The sequence below is a fragment of the Myxocyprinus asiaticus genome, chromosome 14 (genome assembly GCF_019703515.2).
Source record: "Myxocyprinus asiaticus isolate MX2 ecotype Aquarium Trade chromosome 14, UBuf_Myxa_2, whole genome shotgun sequence".
Classification (NCBI taxonomy): Eukaryota; Metazoa; Chordata; class Actinopteri; order Cypriniformes; family Catostomidae; genus Myxocyprinus; species Myxocyprinus asiaticus.
Genome location: NC_059357.1, coordinates 21900320 through 21926472, shown reverse-complemented (window position 1 = coordinate 21926472; position 26153 = coordinate 21900320). Strand labels below are relative to the sequence as shown.

The following is a 26153-nucleotide window of genomic DNA, read 5'->3' as shown; positions in this document are numbered from 1 at the left end:
CGGTATCGGTCTCAAAAATCCCATATCGGTCGGGCTCTAATATTCAGTACAACAGCTCTCTTGCTTGAGTGATATTAGATAAGTAATGAACTCAAGAACACTTTCTTTTCTTCTATAGATCACAAAAACATATTTCCCTTTCAGTACTTATTTTTCCCACCCCACTAATCGGTTCCTTCTATGTGGCTTTTCCTTATGCTCCCAAAGCATACCACATTACTATTCCTCTGCCTCAAACCCTAATTTTTGCCTTCATCTTTTCTTGCTCCACCCTTCTGGCCCCCCGAGGCTCTCACCCAGCCACAAGGATTCGTGGGATCTCTCCAGCGAAGGCTTCAGCCATCTCTCTGCTGCCCACATTAGCGATGCAGTGCAGTGCCAGACACATGAAGGTGGGGTTTCTGCTGGACAGGTCGTTCTTGATGGCATTGTTAATCAGCCTGATCAGTTCACTGTTGCTGTTCACCAGCACAGAGATAAACAGATAACCCTGGAGTACAGTAAGAGAGGAAGGGATAATAAGGAAAGGGAAGGAACAAGGACTGGGATGTAAATGAACTGTCAAGCCCTATTTTTATCCATCAGTAAAATATTGTACTGTTTGGTAATGTGACATTGATATCACAAGAACTTCTTTGGCAAGAGCTCTTTTAGTGTTATAGATATAGCTTTTTCTTTTTATTCTGCTATCAATGAAAAAAAGACAACATACACTGCAATCTTGATATCTGATGATCCGATTTAATGAAGAAATTATTCCCCTCGACAACACTTTGTATCTCTCATTTCTCTCACCAAATCATCACATCTCACATCAGTTTTTTTTTAGAGTCATTTTAAAAATGTTTTTTCCCTTTTCTCCAGTTATAACCCCTATTAGCATCCCTATTAGTTTTTAAAGTGGGAACACGCTGTAAACCAGGTATCTTTTTTATTTTCCATCAAAATGACAGCATTTTGAATCATCACTAAATGTTTTGAAAATTCAGTAAATGACGGAACATTTTCAGTTAACACAACCTCTGGGTTATATACTGTATAGTAGGGTTCCTGTAGCTCAACTGGTAGAGCATAGCTCTAATAACAGCAAGATCATGGGTTTGATTCCCAGAGAACACACAAAACTGATCAAATGTATGCACTGAATGCACTGTAAGTCGCTTTGAACAAAAAGTATTTGCTAAATGCATAAATGTAAATATACACGAGCGCTAGCTGTTTTGTGCACTCATAAAAAAGGCATCCACAAAGCATCACTCAGACTGAGGGTGAATGAATGTACTGTAAATCTAAAATGAAGACAACAGAGCATCACTGCAAATCTGTCATTTTCAAACAGGCTCAGAGCAGCAGTCATGAGAGCTTGGAGGATAAGTACTACACCATGAGAGAGAGCTTTTCCCCCTCACTGAGTTAATGTGTCTCCCTCACTGCTGCAAGGGCTGAAGTATAAATAAAATTATTCTTTTCCACTTGCTGCTTTTACTCCCTTGCATCTTGTTGTTCTATGTCCTTTTAAAGTCTGTACACCTAAAGATGATTGTAAGGTTTGGAGGAATCGGTCTTCCAAGATAAATAAGCTCATAAGTTGATCTGTATTTTCTTCAGTTACTATTATTTAAGTCCTTGCAGCTGTAAAGAAAGCATTATTACAGTTCACTGCATAAAGCATGCAGTGAATTTATCAAGAATGCTTTCTTCACTAGTGGCCATTTGGCCATTGAGTTTCCCAAAGACTGTGCCGGCTTCTTGTGTCATCAAAATATTATCATTTTGATGGAATCATTTCCAAAGGATCAGCTCTTCTACATCATTGAATCAATGAATCGGTTAGAAACACTAATTCAACTATTTGTTCGGTTCATCACTCACAATACTTCCCATTTGACATTTAATGTTTTATGTTTTCAACCTTTTAAACTAGTTTATACATAAACATTGAGATTTATTACACATCTCTCTAGAATACTCCATTCTGATCAGTCAATCACGCCATCCAGCGGTCTGATATTTCTGCTGACTGTTATGAACATTCTGCAGAATGTTATGGCTAGTGTGAATGTGTTGAAACTGTTAACTAGAGGCTATGATTCATTGTTTGGTCTTAGACGCCAAATCTTATTAAACAGCAGGCAGCTTGGCGACCTAAATCAGGTTTGGAATTCAACATTTTAATGTGCTTACAAGTCTCACTTCAAGGATCACAAGAAAATGACACCATAGTGAACTGGTTCTATAGACTATTTCAGCAATGGTATTGGTCCCCTCTATTCGACTGAAGACAGAAAAAAGCTTGCTGATATTCTGGCCTGGGCTCAAGGTAAACAATGGATTTGACCCATTTGAGTAACACAATATGATGACATGACCACATTCCTCAGCATTATGCTATAACTTCTTGCGGTGAAAACGACATTTACAAAAAGCTAACAAGATACATGACCTCCTCTAATTTCTTAATACAGCAGTGTATCAAAGTGCAACCAGAAGAAAAAGACACTGTGTGCTCTGCAACCGCCCACAACTCAATAGTGCTATGTAAATGTTTTATGTTAGCCAAAAAAAATGCTATGGTCAAATGTTGGTGAAAGCATATGTTTTGATCTAGTTTGCATTGTAAATGTTATTTCAATGTCTTTCCCTTTCGAGAAAAAAAGATAAGCTGACTCATTCTGGCTGACAATTTGTTGTTCTTCTGTACAGTAAAGGCCTGTTCACACCAAACAGTTTTTTTGGTATGTTCGTTCCGATGAGCCTTTGAACGGGAACAATGGATTCCCATGGCACTATTTAAATCGGGTCTGATAAATCGTCCGCCAACAATCCGAAGGTTTTTGTTTTTTTAAACAGAGTGTGGTCTGACTGATTGACCAATGAGATAAGAGCTTTTTGTAATTTTTCCAGAGTCGCTGCAGCTGCTCAATCCAGCGTGTTGGTGGTGCTAATCAACTGGCAAACACCGGCATTGGACGTGCTGCTGATAGAAACCCCTATTTATTAAAAAAATAAATAGTAGCAGTTCATGTACAATGCAAAACCTGTCTGTTTTTGAAAGTCTGCTTATTGTGTTTTGTCTTAATGAACATTATATGTATATTACTGTGCCTGTTATATTTTCATGGCAATAAAATTAGCAGCAAGGTTCGGCAATTAAAAATATTGCAAGGATAATATATAACAAAGTATTGCAATATTTTAAAGAAAATACCGTGAGCCAGTGTTTTCTTTAATATTATTATTTTTAATATTATGAATAATATTTTAAACTATACATGTTGTTCTTAATGTAAATTATTCCATGAGTATTTATATCACCTTGTGTTATATTATCCAGGCATTAATCCAGGCATTATAAAAAGAGAAGTTGGGTTCGGGAGTCCATTTAGAATATACTCAAAGCAAAATACAAATATAAATAGTATGTATATTTATGCAACAGCGCTATTACTCATCTCACTCGCACAAAAAACACAGATTATATATTCCTCAAAATGCACCAACACCATGGAAAGAACATAATGAAACATTTATGCCACATTAGGTAAATAAATGCTTTGACAGCGATAAATATATTAACCTCCAGGCAGGAAACTGGTATAAATGTTTACAGAGCAACAACAGGGCTTCATTTTTTGCGGACTCAGTGTGAATAGACCTTTTTTCGGAAGTTCGTCTTGCAAAATAGTCACGGATTTAGTGTGAACAGACCTTAACATACTCAAATGGCCCAGTTTTTCCCTGTGTACTGTCAGTGTTACCCTGTGGAGATGTGCTTGGCTGATGGGAATGCAACTGCTAGAGTGTAGGGTTGCGCGATTTACCGGTACCGAAGTATCGTGATACCAAAAAAATTAAAACGCTACGATATCATCTTGTTGCTAATTTCGGTACCATATTACATTATGCTGTCATTAGCAAAATGATATGAGATGTGACAAATTTGAGATTAAATCAATGACAATTTGAAAATAAAATAAAAAAAAACCTCTGGATATGGCCAAGTGTGATCATTAAACAGCAGAAGGATGTAATTTAATTTAAAAAATACAGTCACATGCGCTGCACGCTACAGAATTAAGAGGTGCCACTCTGCTGTCATATGATTCCCACCACATACACACACACACACACACACACACACACGGGCGCAGGCATGCGCACACTCACACAAACTCAATACACTCTGCTGGTGCTTAATTTTCATGCAGTGTGTTTAGAGTATAAATGGCTGTTAACACTTAAATTAACTTCTCCGGTGCAGCTCGGAGATTTCAGCTCGAGAGTCGCGACGGGAGTATCCCAGCATTAATGGGAAGCTTGATATAACCCGTCAAAAACAGGAAGAACTCAAAGGTCTGTCAAAATAAATGTCCCGCTAACATGAAAGCTCTATTCAAATGAATGTGTGAAATTGAAGACAGAAAAATATAACTACTGTATAAAAATGTAATATTCAAAAAGTAGCAATAATACTCATAACAATAATTATGTAGTATTATATGGTTGTATTATTATTATTATCTGTAAGCAATATCACAAATGCAAGCAGCCTTGTGCCACAATAAATAAATATATATATTTTTTTTTTATTCTTTATTATAACTGTATATATCAATTTGATTAAACACCGTTTGATCATAACATTTAAAACCTTTAACATGGAATCCAGAAAAAATTAAACGTAAAATGCATAATTTGTATCTGTAAGACTTTATACAGTTCTTTTAATCAAGTAATTTTCTGTGTAATTTCATCAAATATCTGAAGCTTTTTAATTGTTGATTATACTATCGATTTAGTATTGATACCAGGGCTGGTAACATACCGAAGCCATCTGAGCAACCCTACTAGAGTGGGTGTTTGATCAGCAGGAGATAATTAGACCTCATGGTGGGTCTACATGCCATGGAATGCCACTAAGCCTTTCTGACATGCTAAAAGACATTTGTTGCTGACTCTCACTAGTTTGGGACTCATACATCAGAAAGGATCCACCTACATCTAGAAAAGCAAGACTAAAATAAAACCAACAATGCTACAACTGTATCTCAAGTAGGGTTGGGCGTTATGGACCAAAAATCATATCGCGTTATTTTTAGGCTGAATGGTGATACACAATATATATATCTCTGTATTTTCTTTGAAATGGACTAAATGTTCAGTTGTAAGTCAAAGCCACATGCGAGATGGTAAATGAAGCTTGCAATGCGCTTTGTTTCGGGGCAGAAGACTTTTCGGGCTGCGAAGGCCTCGCGGCCGGGGTTGCAGCAGCACAAAGTTTAACACATACTGCAGTTTATGGCGCTGTTGTAAATGGTGGAAGAGATTTTAAGTGCTTCCACTTTTGGATGCAACCTGTTTATGGCATTCTCTACAGATGACATGCAGGGCTCAACATTAAGCATTGTGATGTGCTTGTCCTTCAGACAAGTAAATTGGTCATTCACTTGTCCGAGTAAAAATGTTACTTGTCCAGAGAGAAAAAAAAAAAAAAGTCAAGTAGCATGTCAGAGTTTCTGTTGTATGTTTTCTAAAATTACGAAATGGCCAACCTAATAGTATTATATCTATGCAATCACCTAGATTTTCTGGGACAGAAATGTAAACAGCACTGGGTAGGGGAGGTTATTTTATGTTACATGCACGCACGGTAGTCAAATAAAGGAAAGCATCCATCAATTACAGCAGGGGTGCTCACACTTCTATGGAATAAGATCTACTTTTCCATCAAGTTATTGCAGCATGATCTACCATACACAACATATACATTTATCACAATATCAAAATTTCAGTAGTCTTTAGAGAAATGTGATGATTTTTGACACCATCTTCAATACTACAACAAATAATAGTCTAACACTAATTTGTCAATTATAAAATAAAGTTCTCAAGTTATTATTCAAAAATAGTAAACAGTCAGTAATAAAATAAAATAAAAGCAATGAATAGAAAAAAAAACACTATAGAAAAAACAATTAAGAAAACAGTGCTTTTTAAAAATATTAAAGATGTTTCAAAGTGAACATAAAGGTGAGTGTAGTCTTTAGCCCATTATACACTGGAAAAACATACATTTACTGAAGGAGCTATACTGCAGAAGAAAAAAAATTGTTATTGGAGAATGTTGAATTCAATATTTCATATTTTAATATTTTAAAATATCTAAAAATAGCCTCCTTAAAACAAGATGCATTTACCTGAGAAGCAACATAAGATATTTAGACTTGCTTTTAGAGAATATATCTTGTATACGAGTATATTTTTTTCTTTACCTCACTGGCACAAGTATGAACAAGTGAAAAAATACACTTATACAAAATACACTTATATTTAAGATACATTTTCTGAAAGCAAGTCTAAATATCTTATGTTGCTTCTCAAGTAAATGTATCTTGTTTTAAGGATTTTTAGATCATTTAAATGGAAAAAACTCTTGATTACAATAGGATTTTTTTGCAGTGAATTTTTTACTGAATTAAACTTGATAAAAAAAAAAGTGTGTGATTCAGTGAGTCATTTAGAGGTATTTTTAAAAGATTATTGTCCTCTTATTTTTAGTAAGCATGTTTAATACAACATTTTAAGTCACGGCACAAGCTGAATAGTGGTTAAGAGCTAATAATTAATCGTTGCAAAAATCGACCGAATAGTCGAATAATCGTCTAATAATTATTAGATCATCAAAATAATCGTTAATGGCAGACCAAAACGCAACATCAAACTATATCAATATAAACGTTATTGTCTCATCCTATATCTCGTTTGAAAATATATCGATATACCACCCAGCCCTAATCTCAAGTTGTCATTTACAAATAAATTTCAGATACATTAAAAAAACTAAATTACATTACATAATCCACATTTCCAGCCCAACATGACAGCAGACAACTCAAAACCAAAGAAATCAGACCATCCATTTATTTTGGTCACACATCCACACGTGCTTGTTTCACACAAGGACTTTTTAGATTACATACTGTTCCGTTTATTATTCATAAATTGTATTCTTGTCTTATTTGTTGTAGCCTATTTATTGTATGTAGAGAAGTATTGGCAGCAAATAGGCTAGTTTATAGGAAATGAGCCACCACACATTCTGGTTACTTTAACATTCCACTAAAAAAAAGACTTGAAACCCAGGTATGTCTAAATCATATTTATGATCAATACAAAAATCTGAAATGCAGTGTTTGATTTTCAAATATAAGGAGCTATTAAGAAGGCCATTGTTTGCATGACTATACACAATGCCATCATTTTTTCTGTACAGTTTCTGATGACATATTTCTTCGTACCTTTGGTCACAATCATATTGGTCGGATAAATACGCTTTTTTAAACGACTGGCATCAGTAACCGATAACCAGTTGTTCCAAAAAGCAACTATAGCCACCAATTAATCAGTTAAACTGCTATATCCGTCTACCTCTACTGTTGTTTTTTCTTTTTTGCAAATGTAAAAAAATTTCTTTGTGCAAACAGTTTTTAAAATGGGAAGACTTAACTGAAATTAGGAGAAACTGCGATCTAGCATCGAAAACCCACAAAATCATATTTTTTAAAGATTTGTAATTATTATTTTTACAAAGTTAAAGTTTTTTGTGAAAGTTCGATTAAATATAATGCTAAATAAAGTTTATTCTTTTTTTTTTTTTTAGACAATTTATATTAAATTGTGATATATCTGCATTATATTGGCCACCCTGCTCTCTGGATACTGGCATCAGCAATTCATTCTTTCTTTCCTTTTTTAATGCCATGCCAGCTTCTATGGCTATATTCATGGCGAGAGCCAGTTTAGTTATTCAAGAGTAAAACTAAAAAATGTGTTTAAGACTCATTTTTTTCTAAAAACCTTCAAACTAAATTTGGATTTACTTGGTTAAAAACCTTTTCAAAAGTGTCAACAGAATAATACAGGTTCCTCAAGTGTGTAGAAGCATTACAGTCCAGTAAGACATGTTTAATGGACAGGATGCGCACTTTAGTGATTTTTCTCCAGATAGTAAAAACTGTCGTGTGAGCCTTGCGTGTCTTATCCGGCATCGTGTGTAAGTGACTTGATCCCAACGATTATTTAAAGGGAATACGTGTCTTGTCCCAACAACAGGATTTATTTCCCGTAATTTGTTGGTTAAACATTGATCCCATTCTGACTACCATTTGTTTTTAGTGTATACGTTTAAAGTTGGTTTTAAGTCTGTGAATGGAAGAGCATTTTACTGGTTCTGAGGATAATGCTTCTTTGGCAGCTCTATCTGCTTGTTCATTTCCAGAGATTCCTGAGTGGCCAGGTACCTAGCAGAAAATAATGCTAAAATTCTTTGATTCCAGAGATGACACTTTGTTTAAAATCTTCACGATTGTTGGGCGATCGGTTCTTATAGACTCCAATGGCATCAGCAATTAAAAAACCCATAACGGTTGACCTCTAATTAAAACACTGCAATTAATCTGCTTAAGGTACAGAACACAGGTACACTGCCACACATTCATACATGCACACACTCAGTCAACAGCGCATGTCGCAATTCAAATGAATAAAAGAAGCAAAAAAGTAGCAGAGACCAATTTCACAACATCTTAAAATTCTACAAGAAAAGCAGTTCGCAACCCATTTTACTTCCATAATGTGACATATTTCTGGGTGAAACAGAATATTGGATATTAAATAAGAAAATAAAATGCAGAGCAGGACTTAATTTTATCCATCAGGAATTGATTGGACCATGAAAATTGGTCTCTATATGCAAGACATCACAACATAAACATTTTCTCTCTCTAGAATTACATGTACATGCACATGATGAATCATGCACAACAAAACCAGAAACATTCTTTAAGAAAGTAAACAGGGTCAAATTTGATTTCATGTTGACTAACAATAGTCTCAAACATATACAACCACTAAATAAGCACAAGATATTTTTAGACATTTCAACTCACAATCTGTTTCTCAGTATACTTGTTGGAACTGAGCAGGTTGACAGCCTCCATGTGGCCAAAGTCAATATCATGGCCCAGAAGGAAGATGAAGAGCAGCTTGCACACATATTTCTTCTTGCTGTAGCCATCCAAAGCTTTGTCCCCTTTAAACTTGGAGCGGATGTTGGCTAACTCTTTATTTATGCGTTTAATCTCAGCTTCCTTACTCTTACCTGAGAAGAGACAGAATACAGGAGATTCAGACAACAGCATGGCAATAGATGCTGGAAAGCAATCGGTTATCTGTGGCTGATCTGAACATCTTCAGGCAGCAGACAACATGGGCTCCTGCCATGCTCTCTCATGATCAGGACAGGTAGTCCCGATTTACATATTCAATTACAATTCAAACTGTGCCAGACATCTGTAGAAACCATAGCCTAATCTGTTGCAATGACGCTCAAAATCTCATTCAGATCCAGTACTATATGACAAAGTAAAAAGTGTAGCCTTGTAGTGTTAAAAAAACAAAGTGGCCATTATCTATTTGGATTCTTTTACTAAGAAATCTTTAGATATAACCTTATTGGAATGTAAGTACCAGTAATCTTCATATAGTTGGTGTATAATGAAATAAGCAAGGGGCCAGAAGAGCAGATGACAATAAAGAGAACAGGAAACCAGGAAAGTAGACAGGAAATTGCAACAAATTTTTCAGGTCTGGGGGTTAAACAGGAAAATGTCCTTGAAAAGATTAGGTGGCATTGTGGCCATAGTATACTTCAGTTGCCTCAAACCATCACATTTCTTATTTGCTCTAATGTTACTTGTGCACATTGGACACATTTACTTTGCTTTGGGTATGTACAATTCAAGAAGAGATCTGATGGCATCCTAATCATAACTGCTGACACACAGGATAACTATACAAGGAAAATAAAACCTAGGCTACACAAGGACTATTCTGCTTTCAATTTGAAACTACTGTGTGTAGCCCTATTAGTGCTGATATTAAACAAAAACTGACATCCTGTGCTAATACCAAGGGCCACATTTATAAATGTCATGTAGAAACAAAACCTTCCTTTTCCTATACACAGGACACACAATCTTTTGACCACATTTGTACACACACACACACACTTTTACTTACGTTGCAGATTTAGTGATTTCGGTGGCAACCTACTGAATTAAACAATGTTTCAAAATGTGCTTTACTGCTTTTTGATGAATTCATCAAAATGTACCTTGCAATGATCACCAGATTTATAAATTGTCATCATCGACCCACTCATGTTGCAATAATGGCAGTGAAGACTGAATTAGCTTCCCTCAGCACAATACACTCATTCCACCAAAGTAATCCAACATAGCTGAATGTTCACGTGTTATTATTAGGGATGTGCGAGACTAGTCGACTAAACGGTTCTGATGCTGCTAGTCGACACTGGAATTACTAGTCGGTTAATATTTCCCATTAAACTGATCAACATTTTTACACATTTACGTTTGGCTTTATATTTTTTACAGAGGCTGCACTTAAATTACTGTCATATTAATGTTACATATTTTAAATAGAATAATACAAATATTATAAAAAAAAATAAAAATACAAAAAATAAAAAACAAAAAGAGGATTTCTGGAGCAGATACAGAGTTTAATTTCACCTCAGGCTGCGCATGCTTCTTCCCTCTCTCTCTCTCTTGCGGCGCGCACAAGAAAATGTCCTCTCACTAGAGCAAACTCAGCAAAGTAGTTATGCAATCACTTCGGTGGTGCGGGAATCGGCTTTCCAAACGTTGACTTAAAACAAGAGATGAAGTGAGAGGAGCTGGAGACATTGCACAGTAGCCTTTCCAAACGTTTGAAAGTCCCCATGTATGTTTTCACATTTGAGTCTTCTTTAAATCTGTGCATGCTTGAACTTTATTTTTCCACTGAGCGGGCTTTTTCAAGCGCAGGATAGACGCCTCAGGTGAGTCAAGTCCTGTCTTTCACCGGACCATGTCGACAGGTTAATTTTGCTCAACCAAAAAATTATGCTATTCAGTAAGTAGCCTAGAAAATAACTGTTTTAGGCTAGATATGCCATTTTTTAATCTGCTGATTAAGAAGGCTATTTTCAACAAGGTGCCGACTGCTGAATGGGTTAAACTATACTTTATTCTGTGTACAAGTCATGTTTAGAAGTTCACAGGCCTATTTTTTCTATCCTATAGCTACTTTGTTTTTGTTTTTTTACATCGTAACTGTTATTGGTTAACGTTCTTTACCGAACAGCTGTCATATTAGATCAATGGTTAATGCACAACTGCACGTCGTGAAATACGCGCAACTTTTCAGCCCATTTTCTCTTAGATTTGGCTTAGTCTACCTGTTAATTATTTTCAACAATGTCCTGACTGTTTTAATATGTTAAGTAACTTTTACTTGGTGATTTCCGTTTAGAACAGGCTTTTAATGGTTGTTCCATTGGTCCTGCACTATTCATTCATAATTCAATTGTTTTCTATAAATATGTCTGTTAAATATTTGCTAATGTTGATTCAGTGAATGCATGTCCTGTTCTATATTTAATGTACAATGATCATAATTCAAGATGAGGACATCGCAGATAAATGCCCCTTTTCAGTGGAATTTAGCATCGGATTTGGAATAGATTAAGTATTTTAAATGGGTCGCATAAACACTTTTTTTTTTTTTACTATTTTCTGAAGGTTGGTTTCTCTTTAGACTAGTCGGTTACAAAACTTCCATTTAAACGACAGTCAAATTAGTCATAGCGCACATCCCTAGTTATTATTCCTATAACTGATCAAACTGTAGATGGCATTCAACTTCAAACACAAGCAGTGTGTAATGGTTGGCTTCTTAGTGCAAAAGCTTGCAGTAACGTGAATTGCTATTTCAACTGTAGCCAACACCAAAAACAAACTACCAGACAAAGCAAGAGAACCAACAACCTTCACAAATATAATGCACAACAATTAAACACAAATGGCCTGACATTGAACCCTTGGGCATCTATAACTCCGGGCATGTTTATTTGTCACTTAGGGCGTTTTCACACCTAGTTCATTTGAGCACTCCAAGCGCTCTCAGAGCAGTATAACGTGTAAATGTGAACAACCCAAGTGGTCCGATTACGGCTCGTTTGTGGGTCCTTTTGTGGTTCAATTGATTTTTGCAATGTGAAAGCGTAGAGGTACCAGTCCGCTTTGCATTTTATGACATACAGTTGAATTCAAAGTTTACATACACCTTAGCTAAATACATTTAATCATAGAAAACATTCCCTGTCTTAGGTCAGTTAGGATCACTACTTCATTTTAAGAATGTGAAATGTCAGAATAATAGTAGAGAGAATTATTTATTTCAGATTTTATTTCTTTCATCACATTCCCAGTGAGTCAGAAGTTTACATACACTTTGTTAGTATTTGGTAGCATTGCCTTTAAATTGTTTATCTTGGGTCAAACGTCTTGTGTAGCCTTCCACAAGCTTCTCACAATAAGTTGCTGGAAATCTGGCCCATTCCTCCAGACAGAACTGGTGTAACTGAGTCAGGTTTGTAGGCCTCCTTGCTCGCACATGCTTTTTCAGTTCTGCCCACAAATTTCCTATCGGATTGAGGAAAGGGCTTTGTGATGACAACTCCAATACCTTGACTTTGTTGTCCCTTATGCCATTTTGCCACAACTTTGGAGGTATGCTTGGGGTCATTGTCCATTTGGAAGACCCATTTGCGACCAAGCTTTAACTTCCTGGCTGATGTTCTGAGATGTTGCTTCAATATATCCACAGAATTTTCCTTCCTCATGATGCCATCTATTTTGTGCACCAGTCCCTCCTGCAGCAAAACACCCCCACAATATGATGTTGCCACCCCCATGCTTCACAGTTGGGATGATGTTCTTCGGCTTGCAAGCCTCACCCTTTTTCCTCCAAACATAACGATGGTCATTATGGCCAAACAGTTAAATTTTTGTTTCATCAGAACAGAGGACATTTCTCCAAAAAGTAAGATCTTTGTCCCCATGTGCATATGCAAACTGTAGTCTGGCTTTATGGTGGTTAAGAGCAGTGGCTTCCTCCTTGATGAGCAGCCTTTCAGGTTATGTCGTTATAGGACTCGTTTTACTGTGGATCACAAGGCCCTTTGCTGTTATTCTGGGACTGATTTGCACTTTTCGCACCAAACTATGTTCATCTCTAAGAGACAAAATTCGCTTCCTTCCTGAGCGGTATGATGGCTGCGTGGTCCCATGGTGCATATCCTTGAATACGATTGTTTGCACAGATGAACGTGGTATCTTCAGGCATTTGGAAATTGCTCCCAAGGATGAACCAGACTTGGAGGTTTTTTTTTTCTGAGGTCTTGGCTAATTTCTTTCAAGTTTCCCATGATGTCAAGCAAAGAGGCACCGAGTTTGAAAGTAGGCCTTAAAATACATCCACAGGTTCACCTCCAATTGACTCCAATTAGCCTATTAGAAGCTAATTGCCTAAAGGCTGCTTAAATGCACAGTATATATAAACTTCTGACCCAATGGAACTGTGATAGTCAATTAAAAGTGAAACAATCTGTCTGTAAACAATTGTTGGAAAAATTACTTGTGTCATGCACAAAGTAAGATGTCCTAAACAACTATAGTTTGCTAATATGAAATATATGGAGTGGTTACAAAATGAGTTTTAATGACTTCAACCTAAGTGCATGTAAACTTCTGACTTCAACTGTAAGTACCTCGTGGCTTGCCATAAATAGCTGCATTACATATTCCAGTCACAATTTACTGTCCACATATGGGAATTTTAAGCGAAAATAGATATCATGATTATCATGACGTGTTTTTGTGTCTCATATTCCATTCTTGTTGTATTATTTGAGCACCTAAAATTAACGGATCGGCCGCAATCAGAGCAGAGCAGTGCGTTAAGATGAACCGCTTTAAAGTGCTCTGATGAGCGTGCCATCTACAGAGGTTCGCACCAAACTCCCAATCCCCCTATATGTGAAACCACCCAAAAACTAGGGATGCACTGATACCAATTTTTCTCTTCTGATCCAATTCCAATATTTGAAATCTCAGTATCGGCCAATACCATTCCCAATCCGATACCAGTGTTGTTATTTTGCATAATCAGTTTAAAATATATTTACCTCATTGTGTGTAAAGAACTGGGGGTACTCTTTTAGATGTAAAGAAACAAACCTCAGACTACACATTATTTCAATATAAATGTATAGTCTATTAAGAAAAACTTTAACTAATCTACTGGATAATGCAGCAGCAAAATTAACAGTAATTCCAGTCGAAGTCTTCAGTAGAAAAGAAGCCAGGTTTCTTTTTTTTTTTTTTTTTTTACTTGTATTTGGAACTTAAAGGATTCAGATATCTTTTTTGTTAAATTTAGTTGCAAGATATTAGTCCACTTTTCATTCACAATTATTATTATTATTATTATTATTGACTTTTGTATTTTTAAATTCTAACAGTAATATATTTCAGTCGTGCAACTTTAACTTGAAAATCATCAGGCTTTTATTTTGACAATCAGAACACTCCAGGAAATCTTTGTCTGTATGTAGGCTTCACAGTGGTTTAATTCGCATCTTATTCAAATTTTGGTAAAATGGCACCAGAGGAGCATTCTAAATGCATATTATAAGTGGGATGTTGTTTGTGAGTAACACTCACATATGAAAATAGCCGTGACCTCGTCACCAGCCTGCGAGTGCTTATATTGTGTCAACAGAGCAGTGCCATTCACAAACGCACTGCATATTTACTTATTAGACAGCCTTTTGCAATTCCCTGAGCTATCATATGTCTTCAAGTGGCTTTGAATAAAATGCACAAGTCATATGGACTACTTTAATGGTGCTTTTATGGTTATTTTTCAGTTTTGGAGCCTGACAGTAACGAATATGACTAACACACAGTATCGGATTTGGATCGGGCTTGTCAGACTGATACCCAATCCGTCTAAAAACGTCAGTATCGGAGCCGATACCGATCCAGGTATCGGATCGGTGCATCTCTACCAAAAACATCAAAATCCATTATCAAAATTGTTTGTGTAGATTACATGCACATGTTGCTTTTTTTTTTTAATTTAGCATTTGTGGTTTACAGCTGAGCAGAAACATCTGCAAAGTGGTAATAGTATTTACTGTAATATTGAATCTGTTAGGGGGAATTTACACTTGGTTACTTCAGAATATGGCTTCTCTTTGGCATTTTTACTGATCAGATTGTTATCCAATTGAATAAACATATTCCATTTACACTTGACCACATAAATGTGTCTCCGCCATGCAGAGTTTAGCTCCGTAATCATGCTATTGCCGGGCAGCAAATTTAAATGATGATATTTCTTATTTAATTCCAAGTGACTTGGTCCTACATGCATGTATGTGCCTCACTGGTGTGCACGCGGTGTATTTTCCCCTCAGGACTTGTCGTAGTTAAGATGCTTCATGCCTGTCAGCTGCGCTTAAAGAGCTGTTCAGCCGTGGCGTCAATTTGAAGGCGAATCCAGAAGTCTACTTCACCATGGGTTCCCTTTGGATTTTCCTATGGGTTTTTGATCTTGTGTAAAATAAGGTCTGTGGTAAACATTACTTGAAGATATGTGGACTTTTTGTTCTCCAACATAAATTACACATAGTCATACCTCAGACCTGAATTTTGAAGCCGCTGTGTGTTTTAAAAAGGTATGTAATTCAATACGGCTTTAAAATTCATGTTTGATGTATGACTGATGTAATTTATGTTGTAGAACAAAATGTCCACGGATCAAGTAATATTTACCACAGACCTTATTTTACTCCTAAATCCAAAAACTCCATAGCACTGTTTCATTTTCCCTATGCTGACGTAGTGCTATTTGGGCGGAGTGAAGTTTACATATGTGGTTTGAACACCCAGATGCATTTACACTTGACCGAGTTTCATCTGGAGGTGGTTTGAGTGATCTAACTTATTTCCATCTCAGATCTGTCTTGGAGGGCATTTACTCTTGGTCTTTTCATGATTGGATAGCGATCCGATCAGCAAAAAAATGCATGAAGTGACCAAGTGTAAATACCCCCTTGGTGAAGATCATCTTTACACTACTGGGAATATCAAATAATGAATTCTAAATTGAGTAGAACAGTTTACTACTTAATACCCACAATGCACTTTGATCCTATTTGACAGACACCCACTTTTGTGTGTAATAAAGGCACTTTTGGATGTGGCTTAAAACAATGCGTGTACACTTTTTTTTTTTTTTTTTACGGGCTTTTTGCTTTTGATTCATAGGACAGAGTAGACTAAACAAGTAAGAAGAGGAAGAGAAAGCTATGAAACATAGCTAGGTTTTATGCACAAGGCCCCAAGAGTAAAATGTAGATATGATAATGTGCATCCTAGTATAATGGCAAAATGATACGTCAGAAAACAGCAATCTCAGAGGATACCTGGAACTATGCGCATGTGGTGCCAAATGACAAGATGCAAACCACAACATTCAGGCCAAGTCCACCGATTCCCACTGTCTAAGGTGTGTGTAACATAATTTGCTCCCATTTATATCTTACGTCAAACAATGTATTTGTTACCTTCTCATTGTATTATGTATAACTTTTCCCTTCGAAAATTAAACATTTGTGTTGTTAAGTAGAACATTAAGAGGGGCAAAATCAAATATGAATTGAAAAGCGCATATTTGCAGCCATTTGATAAAACGTACAAAATAATCACTTCAGAATTAACCTAAAACTCACCATGGCATTAAAGACAGTATTTAAAACTGGAAATTTTGAGGTAGTCTAACAGACTGAAGACACATCTTAACAAGATGATCCTCCTACAACGCTTTGCACAAGGCGACAGCTTGATAACTGGATTATCGTGAAAAACACAGCTGAATCGAGCCCTCTTGACGAGCAGCGATATCAACTGCTTACCAGCTAGTGAATAGGACAAGAGCTGCAGAGAACACATTTTGGATAGATAGTCTGAAGTGAAAGACACGGTTTTCTGTGGCGGCCTAGCGGGCTCTCTCAAGAGCTAAAGCTAACAGGGCCTGATCCGCTGCTACGGGCAGTGAACGGTGCGATCACTCTGACCTCCCTCATCAAGAACCACTGATCTGACGTTAGTGAAAGCTTGCGGGATTTACCCTTTAATTATGCATTAAACCCAAAACAGAGCAAATCAGAACGGACCATCATTTCTGTTTCAGTTCAGGGCGTAAATAGGAAGAGTTGTGTATAGCTTTCGCACAAGAAAATGACTAATGGTGACAGGGAAAGGGACACTTACAGTTTCTGATGTCCGAAATGAACACCGCTAATCCTCGCATTCCGTCTCCCTTCGACACAGCCGGCATGTTTGCAGGGGTGTTTCTTCAACCCGGCCTCAACACGAAACAAATTACTTTCAGATGCTCGGCGGTGCAGTGAGTTCAAACACACCAAGCCAGCAGAGTAACTACCACGGACTCGCACACTAGCTAACTTAACACACTAATTTAGAAATGAATTACTTTTAAATGAAAAAAACAACGTATCAAACGAGTTTAATATGAATAAAATAGGTTAATGCTGCGGGTGAGAGTAAAGCTCGGTAGTCAGAACGATTGGTGTTTCCCCTGGTTAATTCATTCAAAACCGTGAACACTCTTCAAAGGGAAAGCGACTATGCAAGTCATACGCCTCAGTTGCGGCACAGACTAATAATAATAATTAAAAAAAGGCAAAGTGTCGATGTTAATTTATGGTTAAGGACCTAAATGTCGATGTTGTTAAGATAACAACTGATACCTCTCTGACTTTGAGTCACGCACGGCAAGCTAGCCAAATAGCTAGCGAGTTGGCTAGCTCTATTAAATGTTAGAATACATCACCCAAATGACCGCGATAGGACAACGGGAAATCCAACTTGTTGACGAGCCTAACTGTTAGATTCCTTTCTCGAAAAAAGGTAAAAAATAGAATGTATGAAGTCGTCAATAATGCACGAGACTTTTCGTTTGTTCGGTCGGTGTACCCGGACGGAGCTCGTGACAGAACAGGCACTGAGCTAGTTCTAGCGCTTCCTCCACAGATGACCCGCCTTCAGTCTATTTCTCTTCATCTGATTGGCTCTTTGCACTTCTGTTATCGCCATTCACTTCATCATTTGTTCATTCATGCGTCAGTTAAATGTTATAACAATTTTAATTGGCTTGAAAACAAGATTGACACTGTTGAAAGTATCAACGTGAGAATGGTGTTACGTTACTAGAAGAGAGGTTGTAAATTAAATGAATTAAATCTCACAATTGGTGTTCTTGTTTATAACGGCTGTCTGCAGTATTGTGCAATTTAATCTGTGAAAGGGATCAACAACATTTTTTTTTTTTAAATATTTGTGTAATACTTATAGGATACGTATATACGCAATATAGTACGTAATGTGTCAGAAGTGCAATAATTGTACATACTGAGTAGTTTGTGTGTAGTTTGTCATTTATCTATCTATCTATCTATCTATACTGCCTGGACAAAAAAAAAAAAAAAAAAGTTGCATACTCTAATATTTCGTTGGACCGCCTTTAATTTTGATAACGGCGTGTATTCGTCGTGGTATTGTTCCGAAACCCTTATGCAACGTCACAACATTTTTTTTCCCGTCCAGAGTTGCATTAATTTTTGGCTGAGATATTTGGCCTTATATTGACGACGGGACAGTCGAACCACTCCGTAAAGTCTTCTCCAGCACATCCCAAAGACTTTCAATGGGGTTAAGGTCAGGATTCTGTGATGGCCAATTCATGTGTGAAAGTGATTCCTCATGCTCCCTGAACCACTCTTTCACAATTTGAGCCTGATAAATCTTGGCATTGTCATCCTGGAATATACCTGTGCCATCAGGGAAGAAAAAGTCCATTAATGGGATAACCTGGTCATTCAGTATATTCAGATAGTCAGCCGAATTTATTTTTTTGCCGCATAACATTGCTGAGCCTAGACCTGACCGACTGAAGCAACCCCAGATAATAACACTGTCTCCCGAGGCTTGTACAGTGGGCACTATGCATGACTGGTGCATCGTTTCATGCACTTCCCTTCTTACCCTGACGTGCCCGTCACTTTGAAATAGGGTAAATCTGGACTCATCAGACCACATGACCTTTTTCCATTGCTCCACAGTCCAATCTTTATACTCCCTAGCAAATTAAAGTCAACAAGTGGTTGTCTTGTGGCCACACAGCCATTTAGTCCCAATCCTGTAAGTTCTTGTCGCATTGTGTGTGTGGAAATGCTCTTACTTTCACTATTAAACATAGCCGTGAGTTCTACTGTTGATTTTTTTATGATGTGACTTCACCAAGGGTTTTAATGATCTCCGATCACGATCATTCAAGATTTTTTTTTCAACCACATTTCTTCCACGAAGCTGACGGTTCACCACTATCCTTCCAGGTTTTAATAATGCATTGGACAGTTCTTAACCCAATTCCAGTTATTTCAGAAATCTCCTTGTTTGTTTTCTTTGCTTAATGCAGGCCAATAATTTGCCCCTTCTGAAACACAGTAACATATTTTCCACGACAACGGGATACGTCTTCCAACATGGTTGTTTAAGAAATGAGAAGCTAGAGAGTCAAGTGACGCCATGCGAGGATCGGACGTGTGAACAGCGAGTTCTTTTATGACATAAACCAGTGAGGGCTCTGGAGACATTAAAAGACACTTACGTGCTCAAGCTGACACCCCTGAGCAGGCCGTGGGCCTGGGAGTCGATTTGGTCAGAGAGATGTGGGAAATGCGGCAAGAGATGCTAAATATGTCGGCAATGCTGACGAAGGTCATTCCTGGATGGGCTCTTTCCGAGTCTGCTCGGTATAACAGGCTATAAGCTGGAAATCGAGCGAGCTCACAGGGTTCCGGTTCGACGATCTGTGGAAGGAGACAGGCCCCGATCATTTCTGGCCAAATTTCTGAGATCATCCGATAAAGATATCATGTTACGCGAGGCGAGGAATAAAGGAAGGCTTTCTTGGAAGAACCACAGCATTTTCTTGTTCCCAGACTTTGCGAATTCGACAAGAGAGAAACGTGAAACAAATTGAGAAAAGATGCTAAGGATGGCCATAAAACATTCACATGTCCCCAGCAAGCGATGTCCTTCATAAAGCCAATGGAGTAAGTTATTTTGTGGTACTCGCGTTGCAGCCGAGTGGACCAACTCACTGAACATTCACTTGACTGTCCGAGGAAACTGAATGCCTTATTTGTTTCTTTTTGTGCTGGTTCCACCTAGCAGCTGGAGTTTGTTTTGTGGAGTAACACTCCTTCAGGACAGTGTTGTGGATGAATCTGCACATTCTTTGTGCTTATGCCTCCTATTGGCTGGAGTTTGTTTTGTGGAATATTTCTAAGCAAGTCATTGGAGTGATTAGGTCATTTGTTGCACTCACATTGCAGCCGAGTGGACCAACTCACTGAACATTCACTTGACTGTCCGAGGAAACTGAGTGCCTTTTTTGTTCCTTTTTGTGCTGGTTCCGCCTACCGGCTGGAGTTTGTTTTATAGATTATCTTTTGTTGTGTAATTCTGTCTCACAAAATTTTTATAGAAACACCGGACTTGAGCAATCTGACGGCAAAGTTGTCGTGGGGGCTCTCATAGGCGTTCATGGACTGTTTGAGTTTAGAGGGATGGACGCCATTTGGCACTGTCGTGCGCAGGGTTAATGCACACGTTTTCCATTTTTCTGTTTGTTCGGTTCGGGGGGAAGTTTGGGGTTTGATTGTTGCACTAATGTTGGAATATAGTCTTTGTAATTTTGTTTTTTACACACAATCAATTTTTTCTAATATGTCAAATGTTAATATGAGTGGATTGTCTCTGTCCACGTGGAATGTGAATGGATTGAGGCACCCCATAAAAAGAAGGAAGGTTATTTCTCTTCTTAAGCGTAAGAAATATGATATAGTGTTTCTTGCATCTTTCCCTGCAGGAAGCTGAACAATTTGGGAAGATATGGGGTGGACATGTTTTCTTTAGTGCTGGCTCAAATAAGAGCAGGGGAGTCATTACACTGGTAAGTAAGCATCTACAATTCAAATGTCTCAAACAGATTAAAGATAAATTAGGAAGAGTCATTATTGTTTTAGCAGAAATTCAGGGGCAAAGTCTTATTTTGGCTAATATTTACGCACCTAACGTTGATGATCAAGGCTTTTTTATAGATCTTGAAGGGATGTTGCATGCTGCTGGCACCCTATATGATATAATATTGGGAGGAGACTTTAATCTTTTGATGGACTCAGTCCTTGATCATAGTGAAGCAAAAGTGTGTAAGCCCCCTAGAGCAAGACTGACGCTTCACAGGATGTGTAAAAATCTTGGTCTTACAGATATTTGGAGACTTTTGAACCCATCTGGCAGGGACTACAAAAAATTTTCATCGGTCCATAAGATTTCTTCTAGAATAGATTTTTTTTTTATATATATATATCTAAGTCCCTCAATTCATCTGTTGTTGATTGCTCAATTGGAAACATTTTAGTCTCAGATCATGCCCTGGTGAGTTTAGAGGTGTTGCCACATATGAAGAAAAGGAAATCATATAGTTGGTGCTTTAATGTATCCCTTTTGCAAAATCCTGAATTCCAACAAATGTTAATGTTTATATGGAGACCAATTGGTCCTCAATATCCTCTGTGGGCGTGGCTTGGGAGGCACTTAAGGCAGTTCTTAGGGGCCGGATCATACATTATGCCTCATTCACCAAAAAATCCAAAGCACGAGAACTTGTGGAGTTGGAAGGGAATATTAAATGTGCAGAGGCAGAGCTGAAGGAGGACCTAGGAGGAGCTTGGCAAGGTAATTATGGCCTTGCCCACAGGCAAGACTCCGGGGCCAGACGGCTTTGCCGGTGAATTTTTTTAGATCTTATGTAACAGAACTGGCTCCACTTTTGTTAGAAGTTTATACAGACTCATTAAATAATGGAAAGCTTCTGCCAACCATGACACAAGCTCAGATCAGTCTGATTCTTAAAAAGGACAAAGATGCAAATGAGTGTAAGAGTTACTGTCAAATTTCCCTGATCCAGCTAACCGATTAAGTTATGACATCTCTTATACATATAGATCAGATGGGGTTTATTCAGGCTGCAGCTCTTCTGATAACATTAAGTGTTTCATCAATATCATGTGGTCAGTGGCGAATGATCAGACTCCGGTCGCTGCCATCTCACTTGACGCCAAAAAGGCATTTGATATGGTAGAATGGGATTATCTTTTTAAGACTTTGGAAATATACAGGTTCGGGAATACTTTTATTGGATGGATTAAGTTACTTTTTAGACACCTGGTAGTGGTGGTACAAACAAATGGATTCATTTCACATTATTATACTCTGGATAGGGGCACCCGGCAGGGTTACCCTCTTTCCCCATTATTGTTCTGTCTTGCCCTGGAACCATTAGCAGCCGTGATAAGAAAGGAGGATGATTTTTCCAGGGGTGTTGGCGGGAGGTATGGCACATAAGCTTTTGCTTTACGCAGATGGTATTTTATTATTAATCTCCGACCCCTCTAGATCTATGCCTTGCCTCCACAGAATTATTAATTCCTTCTCAAGCCCAGTAACGGCTTTTCAGCCGGGCGCCTTCCGGTGGCCCAAACAGGGCATTAAGTATTTGGACATTTTATTCCCAGAAAATGTGTGTGATTTAGTTAAGAGTTAATTTTGATCCCTTAATAAAAAGGTTTTCGAGCGATGTGGGCAGGTGGGCTTCATTACATTTATCTATGATTGGGAAGGTTAATGTTATTAAAATTAATTGTATTCCAAAATTCAACTACCTGCTACAATCTCTCCCTGTAGATGTCCCCCTCTCTTATTTCAAGCAATTTGATAGCATAGTGAAGTCCTTCATTTGGAATGGTAAATGTCCCAGATTACATTTCAATAAATTACATAGGCCGATTGACAAAGGTGGGCTAGGCCTACCCAAGATTTTGTTTTATTATTATACATTCAGTCTCAGACATTTGGCTCATTGGTCGCTTCCCCCCGAGAGAGCCCCTCCCTGGTTTTGTATTGAATAGGAAGTTCTTGCCCCTATTTCGCCATTGCAAAGCCTTTCTATTAAACTAACTGGAGAAGTTCAGTTACACCCCGTTATCTCGCATTTGCACTCGGTATGGACAAAAGTGTCCAGAGTGTTTAATTCGGACATTTATTTAAATGTTACCTCAAGCATATGGCTGAACCCAAAATTATGTATTGATAAGTCCCCTTTCAGCTGGTCAGAGTGGATTGTTAGGGAGGTTGTGGCAGCAGGGGCATGGTCGAGCATCCGTCCGGAGAGAGAGAAAGCGGTAAGGGTGCTAACACCTGAGCTAAATTGTGTCTAACACCTGTCTCTAATTCCAGTGAGCATGGGGAGAGCGGCATATAAGCGGCCATGCTACCAGCAGAGAGGGAGAGAGAATCTGGCACAAGAAAGCCCACGGTGCTCGAGAAGCTGTTGTGTTTACCCTATTGTGTTTGTGAAGCTAATGTGTTTAAGTGACTACGTGCCTGTGAAGCTGATGAGTTTGTGAAGTTGTAAAGTATTGAGGTGGCCGATTAAAAAAGCCTTACCTGAGCCCAGAACCCAATTCCCTGTGTCCTCCTTCCCTTCTGCTGTGAAGTTGTGTTACAGAGGTTAACACACTCGGTGATCTACATGATAGTGGAGTGTTGAGATCCTTTGAAAATATGGTTCAACATTTTAGGATTCCCAGATCTCAGTTCTTTAGGTATTTACAGCTGCGCCACCTGCTCTGTACTATTTTTGGGAGTAGCATACACCCGCCTAAAGTGGCAGATACTCTGGCAGTGGTGATTACTGCTTTTGGAAAAGGTCATGAGGCATCAGTGTATTACTCCCTGCTAATTCAGAGTCTGGTGGACGGAGCTTCAACTTCTCTCAAGAGATTATGGGAGAAAGATTTAAACTTGGTATTGGAGGAGAGAGTGTGAGCTAGGATTCTAAAAAATGTCAAGTCTACATCTAGAGATGCAAGGATGCGCCTTAAGCAATTTATGATTTTACATCGATTCTGTTGGACCCCCTCTAGATTGTATAGGCTTGGTCTTAAAGACACACCCAACTGCTGGCGATGCCAATCAGAAGATGGGGACACAACCCATGTTTTTTGGTGGTGTGTTAAGATCCAATAATTTTGGTTAAGGGTTCAGAGTTTTATGTGTGACGTATTGGAGACTAAATTTTCATTTTGCCCCAGACTTTGTATCATTAATATAGGGGATAGATATATAAAAATTGGGTCCTAGCCAGAGTTATGATCAGCAGACGGATCAGTCTTAAGGGATGGAGGTCGGCTGGAGCACCTTCATTTCAGGAGTGGTGCACAGAGATGGGCGGGTGGCGGCATTCGAGGAGGTGATATATAGGAGGCTGGGAAAATGGGATTTGTTTACTAGGAAGTGGGGTTTGGGCCTGGGTAGCTCAGCGAGTAAAGACGCTGACTACCACCCCTGGAGTGGTGAGTTTGAATCCAGGGCATTCTGAGTGACTTCAGACAGATCTCCTAAGCAACCAAATTGGCCCGGTTTCTAGGTAGGGTAGAGTCACATGGGGTAACCTCCTCTTGGTCGCTATAATGTGGTTCGCTCTCGGTGGGTCACATGGTGAGTTGTGCGTGGATGCCGCGGAGAATAGCGTGTAGCCTCCACACGCACTATGTTTCCACGGTAATGTGCTCAACAAGCTACATGATAAGATGTGCGGATTGACAGTCTCAGACGCGGAGGCAACTGAGATTCATTCTCCGCCACCCAGATTGAGGCAAGTCACTACGCCACCACGAGGATTTAGAGCACATTGGGAATTGGACATTCCAAATTGGGAAGAAAAGGGGAGAAAAAAATATATATAGTGGATAAATACATGAAAAATTCGGTCCTAGCCTTGTTATGGCTGGCAGACAAATCATTCTTAGGGTATGGAGGTTAGCTGGAGCTCCCTCGTTTTAAGAGTAGCACACAGAGATGGGCAGGGTGGCGGCATTTGAGGGAATGTCATATAGAAGGCAAGGTAGTATGGATTTGTTTAATAAAAAATGGGGCAACTATTTGTTCTCTGGGAGGGGCAGTGAAGAGAGATTTGTAGTTTTAAATGTATGATTTTATTTTTTATCTATTCTTAAGTGTTTTCTCTTGTCTGTTTTGAATTTTTTTTTTTTTTTTGTATACTTCCATTTTGTGTTAGACCACTGGATGTTTGTGGTGTGGGGTGGGGGGTTCTGGGGGCTGGGATATATAATTTGATATAATTTGATTCTGTGTGTGCATGTTCTGTTTCTTCAGTCCTGTTTTGTGAATCAATAAAATGTTAATATCAAAAGAAAGTACAGAGACTGCACTTATCAGAGTTACAAATGACTTGCTCTTATCATCTGATTGTGACTGCATTTCTCTTCTAGTGCTTTTAGATCTTAGTGCTGCCTTCGATACCATAGATCACGACATTCTCTTGAATAGGCTTGAGAATTATGTTGCCATTTGTGGACCTGCATTAGCTTGGTTTAGGTCCTATTTAGCAGACCACTACCACTGTGTCTGCATAAACGAGGAATTGTCAAATCAAACAAAAGTTAAGTATGGAGTGCCACAGGGATCAGTTTTAGGGCCTCTGCTTTTCTCCTTATAAATGCTTCCCCTGGGAGATATTATCAGGAATTATGGAATAAGTTTTCACTGTTATGCTGACAATACCCAACTTTATATTTCTTCGAAACCTGATGAAATTTCACAATTCTCCAAATTAGCAGAGTGTATCAATGAAATCAAAGATTGGATGGCCAGAAATTTCCTTCTACTCAATTCCGACAAAACAGAGGTACTAATTACTGGACCAAAAACCTCTAAATATAAGCAGCTAAAATATAATTTGACTCTCAATGGATGTACTGTCACGTCGTCTTCTACAGCAAATAACTTATTATTATTATTATAGTGTTATATTTGATACCAATCTGTCCTTTGAAAATCTAATTTCCAGTGTTTGTAGAACAGCATTCTTCCACCTCAGAAATATTGCTAAGTTACGACACATGCTCTCTGTTACTGATGCCGAAAAACGAATTAATGTGTTCATGACCTCAAGATTAGATTATTGTAATGCATTACTGGGAGGATGTCCAGCAAGTTCAATAAATA

The 26153-nt window shown here is 38.2% G+C and overlaps 1 protein-coding gene and 1 long non-coding RNA gene across 4 annotated transcripts in view; one reads left to right on the top strand and one right to left on the bottom strand.

Moving 5' to 3' along the window:
• Positions 1 to 18008, bottom strand: part of ap2a1 (adaptor related protein complex 2 subunit alpha 1) — a 44807-nt gene extending 26799 nt beyond the window's left edge. For all 3 annotated transcript variants that reach the window (XM_051716147.1, XM_051716148.1, XM_051716149.1), the window contains exons 1-3: positions 17247 to 18008; positions 8949 to 9160; positions 297 to 490 (exon numbers count right to left, since the gene is read on the bottom strand). In XM_051716147.1, the coding sequence (XP_051572107.1) occupies positions 297 to 490; positions 8949 to 9160; positions 17247 to 17313 (473 nt within the window). In that variant the 5' untranslated portion in view covers positions 17314 to 18008. The remainder of the gene's footprint in view (positions 1 to 296; positions 491 to 8948; positions 9161 to 17246) is intronic.
• On the top strand, positions 16361 to 25202 carry LOC127451438 (uncharacterized). The gene is made up of 3 exons (XR_007899103.1): positions 16361 to 16482; positions 20932 to 21015; positions 23361 to 25202. It is a non-coding gene; the product is annotated as an uncharacterized LOC127451438 (long non-coding RNA).
• Positions 25203 to 26153: the final 951 nt, after the last annotated feature.